The sequence below is a fragment of the Natrix helvetica genome, assembly GCF_964273705.1.
Source record: "Natrix helvetica genome assembly, chromosome: 5".
Taxonomy (NCBI): Eukaryota; Metazoa; Chordata; class Lepidosauria; order Squamata; family Natricidae; genus Natrix; species Natrix helvetica.
Window position 1 is genome coordinate 52,479,811 of NC_138551.1, and position 14,742 is coordinate 52,494,552.

General features: G+C 35.9%; 1 protein-coding gene across 3 annotated transcripts in view; it reads left to right on the plus strand.

Moving 5' to 3' along the window:
* PDCD11 (programmed cell death 11) overlaps positions 1 to 14,742 on the plus strand; it is a 69,776-nt gene that overhangs the window by 27,082 nt on the left and 27,952 nt on the right. For 2 of the 3 annotated variants that reach the window (XM_081953709.1, XM_081953711.1), the window contains exons 1-5: positions 7,247 to 7,396; positions 10,561 to 10,672; positions 12,861 to 12,992; positions 13,453 to 13,620; positions 14,006 to 14,167. In XM_081953709.1, coding sequence (XP_081809835.1) covers positions 10,571 to 10,672; positions 12,861 to 12,992; positions 13,453 to 13,620; positions 14,006 to 14,167 — 564 coding nt within the window. In that variant the 5' untranslated portion in view covers positions 7,247 to 7,396; positions 10,561 to 10,570. Of the gene's footprint in view, positions 1 to 7,246; positions 7,397 to 10,560; positions 10,673 to 12,860; positions 12,993 to 13,452; positions 13,621 to 14,005; positions 14,168 to 14,742 lie in introns of those variants that run through there. The other variant, XM_081953710.1, reaches the window with a different exon arrangement.

Here is a 14,742-nt window from a genome sequence, read left to right on the forward strand (position 1 = left end):
ACAAAAATGTGTTTCACATCTGTAAGAAAATCATCAAGCTCAGAAAGAACCAAAGACCAGCAGTTCAACCCTGAGCTACAAATATTCTATTACTACAGATTTGTTTTAGGGAAACTTTATGCTTTTAAATAATTTTGCGGTGACTGGTTAACCTTTTCTCCTAAAACAAACAGGAAAGCAGTGTCAACTATATTCCTGCATCTAAGTTCCAGATGGGTAGAATAATTTAAAAAGGTATTTATGTAGAACATCAGAGAACAGTTAGAATTAGGTGTGATTCACATGTAACGCTGGACTATGATTTAAGAGAGGGAGTGGACAGTGGGCATACATTTTCAAGACTTTACATTTTTCAACATTTTTAAAAATTATAAAACTGAATTGTGATTGATGGCACCCAATAAGAGTAAACATGTTCTTTATGGATTTGGGCTAGTACTTGTATGCAATATACTTTCAAAGTACTGATTGCAGGAATAAGGTGTAGGAAAACACGACCTCCCTTTGTATTCTAACCTCCCCCCTCAATTTTTTTATCTAATGGATTCTCCATGTAGTTTTACTGATAACAATATAAATGTGGTTTACTATTTCCATCTTCCAGGATGTTCTTTAATTGCCAAGTCTATGGTTCTGGCCTTTCCTAATGGTCTCTTATACATGTACACCCAGGCTGATGTAGGCATGAAGATGCTGGCCTAGAAACCAGAAAAGTGAGTTTTAGGCCTCCTTTAGGCTTGGTGATGATTTTGGGCCAGTGTCTCAAGCCAAATACCTGCTTAGATTTTTAGGACAGCCAAGGTTGGTTAATTGTGCTGTCTATTATAGGGATTTACAGACTTGATTATTTGGGACAGACACTGGGTATCACTTTTTAAATACTAATCTGTTTGGCTATTTATTAAAAGTTAACACCTAAAATTACATCACATGATTAGTTAGTGTAAAATCCAGTACTACAAATCCAATTTTTATTAATATAGGAAATAATTACAGGATATTATTTTACCATTTGCCTAGTTTTTGATATCTCCCTTTACTTGTAGAAAAGTACACAGGATATGGTAGATGGAGAACGACACAGGGTATATGCATTAATGTGTACAGATGCACATAAAACTTTATAGGCCAAAAATCACTATTTTAACATTTTAAACCCCCAAAGGCCAATAATCTATATTTAACCTAGTTTTTCTCATTATAAACTTGTCCATACACTAAGATCTTCAGAATAAAATCTTAAGATATATTTTTTTAATGGGCATTTATGTACTGTTCTAAAGAATTCTTTGTTCTTTTTTTAAAGATTGTGCTATGTTAGCTTTATTTCCATATATTTTATAGTGCCTCCCTTGACTATTCTGTTTGTTTAGAAAGGCAGAATAGTAAAATACTTTTCAGTGAAATAAATCAGTGCTCAAAATTGTTAAGACAGAGATGTGATCTTGCTTTCATGTTAAAGAGTCACCTTTTTATTTTGGAGCAGATGGTTTACTGCAATGCTTTAAAATTATTTTTCTTTATGGGCAATATAGCTTCAGAGGGCTTTAATTAATAATATATACACCAGAATTTTGGACAGTTTTCACTCATGGATTGATACGAAAGGCAAATATAGTCATTTTTCATGATTTACTGAACTGCTTCTGCAACTCAGACAGCAATACAACAAGGAAGGTCCAACAATAAGAACCTGTCCAAGAAAAAAAAAGAAACTTCAGTCAACACATCATCTATCATAACTTTTATTTAAGACTCAATTCTTCTTTATGAAATGAGGAAATGGGTGTACAGGTAGTCCTTGCTTATCAACATCGTTTGTTTAACCACCATTCAAAGTTATGACTATAAGAAAAAGCTATGTGACCAAACCTCACATTTAAGACCATTGCAACATCTCATAGTCATGGGATTACCATTGCAGCAAGCAAGTTAATAAAGAATGTGGAAATAAAACTGTAACTTGTGTTCATATAATGTTTTGCTTAGCAACTGTGGGGCTCCACTTAACCAAATGGGAAGGCTGTAAGCCCATTGAAGCCATTTGATCTTCTGCTTAGTGATCATCGTGCTTAGTGTGCAAATTGCAATCCCAACTATAATTGCTAAACAAGGGCTATCTGTAGACATTACATAGAAATAAAAATAGGCTCACTAACGGATATCAGAAGTGACAGAAAGTAAGGAATTACAGAATTGACAGTATGGAATTATATATTATTAGACTAAAAATAAAATAGGGTAAGCTTCAGTACATTCACTAAAAATAGCCTAAAACAGGTAGACCTTGCTTAGTATCTGCATCAGCCAGTGATCATCTTACGTTATGACAGTGAGGAAAAAGAAAGTTTGTGATCAAAGCCCACTTTTATGATCTCAATGTCCCTTTGTCATGTGTTTGCTGATTAGTAAATGTTGCCCTATGCTTGACCCATTTTCCTTCTTTTCCTTCTCTCCTCAGAGAGGATAGGCTAAACAAGTGAGCTGTTTTGAGCTGCTTTTCTCTAACCAAGTGCTAAGTAATTAAAAAGGGCTAACCAGAAATTAACAAGCTAAGCTGTCAGTAACTAACTAGACCTGAATCAATTCACACCTTTGGGTTTTGTTTGCAGCTCAGGAACTAGCTAGGCAAACAGCTGGTGCCAGTTCATTACTTTCAATATGTATTCCCCATTGTGGGCCTGCTTATTCTCTTGAAATTTCTTCATCTCCAATAAATATAAATGCAAACATTAATTCCCTTGCTAATTATCCCAATGATAATTCTAAAATGAGCATTCTAAAAGGCAGGGGGGGGGGGGGGAAGGAGAGAATTGCAAGATTTGCTATTTTACTCTCCATGCCTGTGAGGCAAATTCTGGAAACCTTTTGGACTCCCTCAATTGTTTTGGGTCAAATCCTTTTGATACTGTAAAGCAAAGCAAAGCAAAGCTAAAGTAACACTGTAAGCTATTTGTCGTCATATGATTTTTTATGTTGTGACTGCATCAGTTAGCAACCAAGTCACCACTTCCAACTGTGGTTGCTAAATGAGAACTACCTGCAATTAAACCCTTTTCTTAAGCAAGCTGCATAAAATCTCTACGTTAGGAGAAAATTAGGAAAAAAGCTATATTAGAGATTATTTTAGATTTTAAGGTCCAGTGTTACTAGATGGAGGTTATTACACCAAATTATGACACTTACTTATTGTTTATACACCAAATTATGACACTTACTTATTTGTGTGAAATTTCCTTAGGTTTCCTCATTTTATATCCAAGGAAGAGCACTAGAAGGCTTCCATATGTAAGTATCACATACTAAAGACAGAATGCATACAGGTCAGTTCAAGCAAAATTTCAAATGGATACTGTAAAATTATAATGGCAGATACTTACATTTCTTCTGCCTATTATTGTATAGCTATTGAAGTATTTCTTTAATCCTGTAAATTGGTGTTGTGATCCAGAATCTGGTCCTGCCATTATTGCTTGATCTAGATGCAATTGAAATTAATTTTAATTTAAAACAATTTTGTTTATTTGATGAATTTCTAATGCATAACAAAATTACTGGTAACTAGTAAACAAAAAATAATTAATATGCTAACAGTTACAGAGCAGCTATACTTGCTTTCTTGTAGTTCTGTCTCAAATAAGTAGTCTGACAGAAGACCACATGGATTTTATTTATTTATTTATTTATTAATCCATTTTATATGCCGCACCCTCTCCACCAAGGGACTCGGGGCGGCGTACAATTTATGTACGGATATGTAGCCCAGGACTGAAGCAAATATACAAATAAATGAACAGGTATAAATATTACTTATTCTAGAAGAAATACCAGTTATGGACAGGTTGCATTCTCTCCCGAAGATCAGAAGCTTACAGGTTGGGGTCCTCCTGGATCCAACACTAGCAATGACACCAGTAGCAAACAGAGCCTTTTATCACCTTTAGCTGATAAACCAATGGCTTTCATACAAGGAGAGAGACTTAGCTTCAGTATCTGATATGGTGGTGAATCTCAAGCGTGATTACTGCAGTGTGTCCCTTAGCTGTTCAAGCTAGTTTGAAAATTGCAGCAAGCATAGAATGCAATGGGATGTAAAATTATCAACTCCTGAAGATGGCATATAACCCTCTACCATGTATGAAAAAGCTTACTGGTTATTGTGTCCAACTCAAGGTTTATATGCTGTATATGCTATCCCAACTCCCAGTAATACTCACATGGTATATAAAGGCTTATATAGCTTAGGGCCAAGATGCTTACATGACCATCCCATATAATCTGCCTTTCACTCCTAAACCTTCATTGGCAAGAGATATTTTAGAAGATCTGTTGCCGATAATTCTGCTTTGGCAAAGTTCATAGTTGAGGAACAAAGTGCTATTTGAGTTGAAACAATCCCTATTCTTATTACAATAAAGGAGGAGTTAAAAACATACTTAGTAAGCCAGAGCCTCAATATTTTAATTTAATACATTATTTTAATTATATTTTTCATTTTAACTTTGATATTTGTAGAGTGAATTCTCTAGTTAGCCAGCTTTATAAAAGATCCAAATAGTCATGAAAACAAATAGTTCAGCAGCTCTGGTTTGATGAAACAACCACGTTTTTATTAGTTTTCTAGAAGCCAGGTGGGAAGGGGTCAATCACACACAGGGGCAATGCTATTCCCATGAGTGAGGCAGGCACTGAGAAAACATGCTGAAGAGTCCCTAAAGTAATAAATGTTATTAAGACACATAAATGACCTGCTCTGTTGAATCCTATCAAGTGGATAGATATTATTGGGAGAAGGCTGCCCTGCGGATACAGGCCCCAAAACATTGAAAACTTTAAAGGTAACAACAAACTAACCCTCAGTCTCAGCGAGCCAGAGTGGCTTTGAATTGCACCCAGAAACCAATAGGTAGCCAATGTGGCTGTTAGAAGTGTTACATGTGTGTCTAGAGATACCAACCACTACTCAATCACTGCAGGCCCCAAATTGCATACCGAGCTCATTCCAATAGTCCAGTTGAGAAGTTATTAAGGCATAAGTAACAGTAATGCCTTTCACTCCAAGAAAAAGTGCTACACAAAAACTAAAACTATACAAAGACCCTCTTGGTCACAGATACTACCTGCTCTTTGTGCAGAAACTATGAATTCAACGAGAAGTCTGAATTGTAAACCAGTTCCACCTGCTTAGATTTAACAATGGAATTTCATTGAAATTGACAGATCTTGGAACCCAATGGTACTCTGTCTTGCTAGGATCTGTTCTTCCCCATCCAGTCTTGGAGAGTCTCCTGGCAACTTGACAGCATCATTTATTTGATCATAGTTGAGAATTACATCACCAGTTACCTGATGAAGGATGTCAACCACCTGTTTCACTTAAATGTTGAGTAGGATTGGGGAGAAAATAGAGCCCTACAGCATCCCCCCTATGATCAATTAAGGCTTTAGAGTTGATCACTCCAACCCTTAATGATAAGGTCCTCCAACCCTTAATGATAAGGTGAAAGAATATTATGATGGATGGTATAAGGTGAAAGAATACTATGATGGATGGTATTGAAAACAACTGTGAGATCAAGCAAAGCCAGGAGGACTAGAACCTATACATAATGCAATGAATGCTCTCTCTTAAACTGAATGTTGACTTAAAATAGGGGTGTGAAACTGGCGGCCTGCGGACTAGATGCGTCACACGCATGCCACAACCACCCCGGCTCCAAAAAGGTAAAAAAAATGCTATGATACATCGTGTGACACTATTGTTCGACATCCGTGACCTAAAATCTGACTGAAATGTGTCCAGATGTTTCCTCCAGGCACCTCTACAGTTGAAGTTCAACTACTTTCTCTCTAGGAGAGAATGATTTGTTCCTCCCTCTGGAAGCCTTTATCAAGTTGTTAGTGCTAAACAAGACTGTACAAATTTTAACTTCTTTGGTGTTTTTTTCTACAATGGACCAATTTGTTTCTCAGTACCCTCAAAAGCAACCTATGACAATCAAGATACCTAGCCTAGCTTAATCTTCTCCTAGTGCTAGGCTAACCACACTTCCAGACATCCAGTAAAACAAAAAGCTGCATGCAACTAGGAGAGGGAGCTACAATGCACAATACGTAACAAGAGAGTATTCTGCTAGGGCTGGAATAGTGTTGTTTTTGGCATAGGTAGAAGGATATTGTAGGTATTCTTAGAGCACCAAATTTTTCAGCCAGAAACAGAGAAAGCAACATCCTATTAACCATTTAAGGATCAATTCACATTTTAATCAATTATGAACTTTGAAGTGCATGACATTTCTCCTGATAAGGGACAAAAATGTCATAGCATTCAACACATCTGTACCCGATTACAGTGAATAGAAAAGTATGGAAGTATATTCCATCCTTTTAGGATTTGAAATGGAATATAGGACTGGGGAGTATAAATCAATCAATCCAGTACAACAATTAAAGCAAAGTAGTCCATTATATGAAAACCACTTACAAAGTATTTTACATTTCTATCTAGATGAGCACAGGTAGATTCCTTTTCCACCTGAATTTATATCCACTTAAGAACATAAAATCTGAAATATGAAGGAGACGGTTCACCTCCTATAGACAGGCAGCACTGCTCAAACATAAATTTAATTTAACTACCCAAGAACAAAAAATTACTATACAATTCCAGGATGCCGGTTGAGGGAAATAGGGTAGCTCTGCATGCCCCAGTACATAGTCCTATTTATCAGGCAGAAAATGATCCTACTAATCATTTTTTGTCCTTCAGGTGCTTTTCAAAAGTGTTGGCAACTGTCACGTTGCCCTACATTGTAATTACAGAACAAATGGAAGACTCTGGTTGAGAAGGATGCTATAAAAATAACCACGTTTGTAAAAGCAGGCATAATCTTTTAAGTAATTGCAGAACAAAATTGGTATTCAACCCCTAGTTATTTATATATTGCAATAGACAAAATTTAATTTACTTCAAAGCATGCTGACTGAGAAATACTATTCACAAATACCAATAACAAGACAAGGCGGCACCCACCGCGTTTTCTATCCGCTACCTCCTCCTCCTCTAAGGTATGAACGACTCAATGCCCTTCATGTACAAAATGGAGTCATTCAATTGACCAACCAATTCCCTAACCAATCTTCGATGCGCTGAGGAGGGACTTTATCTAACCAAACCGGAACTGTGACCAAGACCGGTTTTTATAATTGGCCAAAGAATATGCTCGTCAAATTACTAGCGCCTACCTTCTGTGACGGAAATCAGTGCCGTGGCTCTATGGTTACTTAGTAATCGGCTTCACTTCCTTTTACCTTTTTTGTTTCCGGCATCGTTTTCCCTTCCGGGTCAAGGAGCAAATGGTGTCCCTTCTTCAAGCGTGAGATTGATGCCTTAAAAGTAAGTCTGAGGAATGTAAGATGGGTTCTTTGGAAGAAGGCGAGTGGCGGGGAGAAGGAATGGAGCAGGACGTAAAGAGGGAAGGCTTACTTTCCGAACTAGGAATGGAGGAAGAAAGCAGCGTGAGTTCCACGTGTTGAACTTGGGTGGACCTCAAGCGTTGCGGAGTGGATTTATCGTCTCCGCTGAAATAATCGCTTTCCAGGGTTTTTTTTTTTGTATCCGCAAAGTGCCTTCTGTATACATCATTGGAAGAATATAATTTTATAAAACGTTGTGAAGAACGAAAAAAATCTCCAGTCATTTAAGATAAAGCGACGGTCCCCTTTTCCACTTTAGTTCTGCTTATTGTGAAGATACCCTTACTGGTGGTACAGCTAGTTCTCGACTTACACTAGTCCATTTAGTGACTGTTCAAAGTTACAACGGCACTGGGGGGAAAATGACTGAGGACCCTTTTCACACTTATGACCATTGCAGCATCCCCATAGTCAAGTGATCAAAAATTCAGACACTTGGCAACTGACTCATGTATGACGGTTGTGTTGTCCCAGAGTCACATCATCATCTTTTCCCCCCAAGTTTTATTTATTTCATTTATATTACATTCAATCCAACTTTCATGAAACAGTGGGTGGTCTGGGTTACAATTGCATTTAAACAGTCATATTCATCTTTGCTTTAGTATTCATCTCATAATAATAACAACATAGTGATATAACAGTAATACTTAACATCACCTTCTTTAACAACTCTCCTCTTTAATACATCATCTTTTAATATCTCTTCCCTTCTAACTTCTGTCTCTATTATCTAGCTATCAATACATAAAAAATTAAGTATGTCCCATGTCCAAAAAACAAACAAAAAAAAGAAATATATATAAAAAAGAAATATATTTAAAAAAAGAAAGAGAAAAAAATAAAGAAAGGGAGGGGAGGTAGGGAAGAATCACTCTAGCAAAAAGAAAAAAAATCCCTTCATCATCTCATTGCCAGCTTCAGTTATAGTTGCTATGCCTTGCATAATCATCTTTTGAGACCTTCTGACAAGCAAAAGTCAATGGGGAAGCCAGATTCATCTGACAACTGCGTTACTAATTTAACCACTGCGATGATTCACTTAACACCTGTGGCAAGACAGGCCATGCAATGGGGCAAAAGTCATTTAGCAAAATGTCTCCCTTAGCAAAATAAATTAGGGGCTAAATTGAGGATTACCTGTACCTGTAAATCATGTTTACTGCAGCCATTCATTGTGGCTCCTGTTTGTATTCCAATTTCACCCTTTTACTTTGGTAACTGCATCAAAAAATCTCATGCACAAAAGAAACTGCCTTCAACATCACCATGGCTGCAGTACTAGTTTCAAATGTGTGCACATCTTTTTAAAAATTCCAGCCCTTTTCAATTGTGAGAAGGGTAGAATTCAATTTATAAGTTTTTTTTTCTTGGAAAACCAATTGTGTATTGGTTTCAGCTTATTATGCAACCATTAAAGACTTGGAGACTTAGCTAAGCACAGACGTTTTCTAATTTTATAGGAATCAATAATATTAATAAAGAGATGAGTAAGAGCCCAGAATCTGTACCTTACCAAAAAAATTAGGCCTCTTAAAATCCTGCAACCCTGTGCAGAAGAGTGACTTTATAAGGTTGAATTGTATTCTGCCCAACAATTTATTCTGTTTCAGACTTTATTTGGTGTTCTGCTTCTCTGATGATAATAACTAATGGATAATATATGTAGCCAATAGATAGTATTAACTAATAGCTAGCAGGTAATACATGCATAATAGTGTTCTGTGCGCCTTCGGTGTTTAGTCATGGCGGCCACATGACCACAGAGACGTCTTCAGACAGCGCTGGCTCTTCGACTTTGAACCACCCTCTAGAGTCGGGAACGACTAGCACATATGTCTGAGGGGAACCTTTACCTTAATACTTGAATAAGACTAAGCGTGTACCTGAAAGACCATTCCAAACAGTGAACCAATCATATATTTTTATAGGAATGCATAAAAGCATTTTGCAGAATGTTTGTTTTAGATGCCACGTGCTTTAGACATTGTGTTTGCTCAATGTTTTCTGTAATATGCTGAAAACAGGATCCCAGGTTTTTTACTTATTTTTTCAAATCATGGAGACAATGCTTAGTGGGGTTTGCTTTGGATTGAAAAAGATCTGTACAAGAAAATAATAACAATGTAACTTAATGCTCAGAAATATAGTAACAAACCAAAGTAAATGTTGTTAATTTTAGAATAACAGTTTTTATTGCAGTTTTATGCTGATAGTGAGATATAAAAATAGCTAATTAAATGTTTGAGAGGCAAGCTGAGGTTAAAATAGTTTCTTTGAAGCAGACACATAGCAAAGATATAACTTACTTTTCTTCTCTTACAAATTCATATTTATTTTTATTGGACTATTAATTCTGTAGATAATAGTAATAGGGGACACTGTGATGCTGTGCCAGCAATTTCAGGATGTAGATTAACTCTTCAGAATTTCCAGGATATTGTTTTTAAGAAAGTTATTAAGAAAATGAGCTTTTAAGAAAGCTCATTTCAACTACTTTTGCAATATGAATTCAATAATTGACTATAAATAGTTATTCAGTTGAAACTATTTCCATTCTAACTTGAAAAGCTTTAGTTTAATAAGTCATAGAAAAATCATCTGTTAATTTTGACAACTAGCCATTGTGAAACTATAGCTCACTGAAAAAAGAACTGAAAATAGTCAACCTCTGCTAAAACAGTTCAGTTTTAGAATATTTGTATGATGCAGTCAATTAAAATGTCTATGATCCCTCTGGCCCAGGACTTAATTATTGATAAAGAATGAATATTGATTATCAGTGTCCCAGAATTCATTGGCCTTCCCTTATCTCATATCTTTTGGTTGTTTTGAACTTCCCATCATTACCCACTTAACTTACCCAGACGATGACATGGGTATCATATATATATTTGGATGATTCCAATTTTTGACACTGTTAGAATGGCTAAAGAGCTAATAATTTAATAAAATGAGTCAAATATTATATATTCTTATGATTTAATGTCTGTCATCTCATTCCTAAAATGAAATAATACTTATGTTGTATGATTTTATCCTAATGATTTATAAACTCTAATAGTTTAGTTTCTTTTCATAAAGAAAGACAACCATGTCATCTGTGGAGGAGAATTTTCCAAGAGGTGGTGCACAGAAGAAAGGACAGGAAGAAAAAACAGTCAGACAACCAACGGTAGATGACAATTTATTCAAGGTATGCAAATTAGGAACATTTAACTTCTATTGTCTCAGACTGTTGACTCCTCCCAACTACAGTACTTTTGTGACTGATATAAATTGCCTTATTCCTTGACTTTCTTAGACTCATAGGGCTGGATGGCATTTTGGAGGTCTAGTCCAATCCCCCGCCTTCTTATATCATACCAGACAAATGGTTGCCCAGTCTTTTCTTGAAAACCTCCAATGATGAGTTCCCGCAACTCCATCAAGCAAGCTTTTCCATAGATTAATCGTTGCCACTTTCAGGAAATTTTTCTTTATTTTGAGATTGAATCCCCTTCTAATGAACTTCCACCCATTGCTTCTTGTCCTGCCCTCAGGTGCTATGAAGATTAAATGAATGCCCTCTTCCCTGTTACAGATTGCTGTCATGTCTCCCCTGAGCCTTCTCTTAGGCTAAAGCAGGGGGTCCCAACCTTTTCTATACCTTGTACCCCTAGAATGCTTCTGATATATTCTCGCACCCCTTAACAAAATAAACAATGTGCATATAATTATACGTATACATTATAATTTTGAAACTTCTAAACCGAAGTTTTGGTACCCCCTGGAATATCGTCTCGCACCCCGGTTTGGAACCCCTGGGGTAAAACATACCTTGTTCCCTTAACATTCATCACACCCCTTATCATTTTTGTTGCTGTTCTCTGCACTCTTTCTAGGGCCTCAGCATCTTTTTAAAATCTTGGTTACTAGAACTGGATGAAGTATTCCAAATCACTAGTATAATATAGAGCAATAGTATCATTTCCTCTAATCTTGATGCTATCCCTCTGTTGATGCAGCTTTGGACTATGTTGGCTTGGTAGCTGCAGCACACACTTAAACGGTTTGTGTGTTTTAATGGGACGGGATATAACATTTTATATAAATAACCTTTAATCCAAGGAGATTGCTATGTTTTCAACCATATATCATTTGTATTCATTCCTGGATGATTCCTGTAATACCTGCCAATTAATAAAATCTTGTAGTAGAAGCTTTTATGTTTGCGCTGTATAAAAGTTCAGTTTGAGCATGTTTATAGAGCAAGTTTAATCCAGTTTGGCCCATAATTCAGCTTGTTCCAGTCTTACATTGAATCATTCACCTTACCTCTTCTGCCTTGTATAAGAGGAGGCAGCCAGAAGCCTATACTTCCTAGTTAAATTAACTGTTGTGTATAGATCAGGTAAAATTAGTTGATTTAAGCTATGCCTTACTAAAATGAACCAAGATAATTTCTGATCTAGAGTGCATTGGATAGTTCAGGGACAGAGTGTGTATGTTACAGTCTCTTTAATTAAGCAATGTCATTTATTGCAACCCAGAAAACATACATTCTCTCTCACAACACCTGCTTGCTGGAACAAAGCAACCAGGGATTTGTATGGCTCCTATCCCATGATGTAAAATATGTTTTTGGAAGTCTGACTATTCCCCATCCCTTTTGGATTAGGATAGATGCCACATCCCTGTAGAATTCTCCAGTTGGTCCAGAGTTACTTTGGATACTGAGATGGGCGGCATATACATTTAATTAATAAATAAATTCTAATTGATTATGGGTTGTTTTTCCCTGAATACACATAGTTTGTGTTTTTACTGTTCTAATTTACTGTTTTTTAATTTTGTAAGTCACCCAGAGTATTTTGGAATTCAGCAGCTTTTAAACTTCATTCATTCAATTATTCATTCATAATAATAAATAAATAAATAAATCATTTTAGGTTAACTAGAAAATCCATGTTTAGTTAACCATAGTTTCTCATTTTATATTGATAAGTTATGATTAATTAAACATGGAGATGAATGTTTCCAACTTCTCTGTATGTAGGAGATAAAAATCAAAAAGAGTTGGCAGCACCTTTAGGCTAACGGATTTTATTATGATGCATAAGATTTCATGAACTGCAGCTCACTTCATGAAATTTTTGGTTACCATATTTTGACATAGCTTTGCTTCTACAATGTAGAAGATAATATATTATTTATAGCCCAAGTCTCCAGTGATACATTTTGATAATATTGTGCTGAATTTTGTGGAAACCAGCCATCATCTTTTAACTTTTTTTCTATTTCATTTCCTGAACTTTGAATTGATATGTTGCTTTCCTCTCCCAGTTACTAATCTCTATAGAATTGGGGAAGCAACTTTTGTATTTTTATGTAATCTATTTTAGACTCAACATGAAGAAGTAACTCGGAAAAGAAAGAAAAAACATGAAGATCAAAAGGAGCCAAAAAAACTTAAGTCTGAGAAGAAAGCTGTTTCAAAAAACAGTATTAAAGATTTTGAACTTTTGTCAGCAGAGGTTGGTTGGTAATTTGTACTGTAATTTATTTGTTGTGGTGTGACGTACAATTCTACTTGACTATCCCAATTGATTCTATTAGATGATGTGTCACCATGATAAAAAAAAGCCCTGTTGACATGGCACAATAATTAAATGAACATCAGTTAGTTAGATTTGCACAAGCTACCAAGGACACAAATAAACCACATGTTGGTAGAAAGACAGATGTTTGAATCCAGCCAAAGTTTGATTATGTATACTCAAGATCAGTATAAGCTCTCAGCATAAAACAAGTTACAGATCTTTGATCTTGAAATGGTGATTTGGTTTCCTTTCCACCTAACTGGATTTTTTCTGGGTGCTTTGTTGCATCTCCTTAAATTCATATATTATCCATACTAACAGAAGCTTAGTGTGCAAACCTATGTAAAAGTATATCTGTGATTGTTGCTTATTAGTGTTTGTTTGTCTTCAACAGTCTCTTACAGAAGGAACACTGCTGTTAGGATGTGTGAAAAAGAGTAATCAATTTGATCTGGTGATCAGCTTACCAAATGGTCTTACTGGGTTTGTGAAAATAACGTGCCTATGTGATGCCTATAGTGAACTGCTAAATAAGCAGGTGGCCACTGATGAGCCTGTGGAGGTAAGATGATGAATTGATAGATGAAATCTATGAAGATCAACAAAGCAGGCTTTCATAGTTGCCTTGTAATTTCCTTTGCTTTTAATCAAACCACATTTGGATCTGCTAAGTCCAGGTCTTGAACACATAGATATGGATGTTTGTTGAAGACAGCCATTGGAATTAGCACATACGTACCATTCTTGAACTTAATCTTAATTGTGATATATTTTGCTATGAGTCCAGCCTGTAACACCATTTGCTAGAATGTCAAAATACATTCAATTTACTGAATATACTCGGGGGAGGGGAGAGTGTTATGTTACTTGTTGTGAAAGCTAGAAAACACCTTGCCACGTTTCTTTTCTTATTTTTTCTACTCCCTCTTGACTTTTTTTTTTTGCAGGAACTGAATTCTCTCTCAGACTTGTTCCCTCCAGGAATGTTGGTGAGATGTGCTGTGGTAGGCACGGAGAAGAATGCTATGGGACATCAAAAGATACACTTAACCATTAATCCAAAAGATGTCAACAAAGGTTTGAATCCTACAGTTTTGAAAGAAGGCATGGTAAGTAACTCAAGTTTTTCCTCATCTTATTTTTCATATTCCCAAATTGTTTGAGACAGATAGGGAAAAAAAACATTTTTGTTAAACTGTAAGCAAAAGAGTGGTTACAAATGACAGCAGTGCAATTAAAGGAAACAAAGGTGGGTTAGAAAAAAAAGTCAAATTCCAAAATAACATTTTTACCTGTAGAGCTTTATAGGAAAATTCAGGGAAAGCATTAAAGACAGTACATATTGGTTTAAAATGCTGAAATATACAAACAAGTTTATAAGGCAATGAACAAGTGTCACACATAACATCTAAGAAATAGCTTTCATGGGAATGGCCTCAACCTCACACAGATACTTAAAAGTTGCTGTTATAAAATGGATTTGTCTTGAATATGGCTACTCCTCAACTTATGACCACAATTGGGCCCCAAATTTCTGTTGCTAAGTGAGACATTTGCTACGTGAGGTTTGCCCCATTTTATGACATTTCTTGCCATCACTTCAGTTCTTAAATGGGTGCATTAAAGTACCCATCCCAAGGCCATTGTGACTCTGAACAGCCTTTAAAATTAAACAATTGATTGT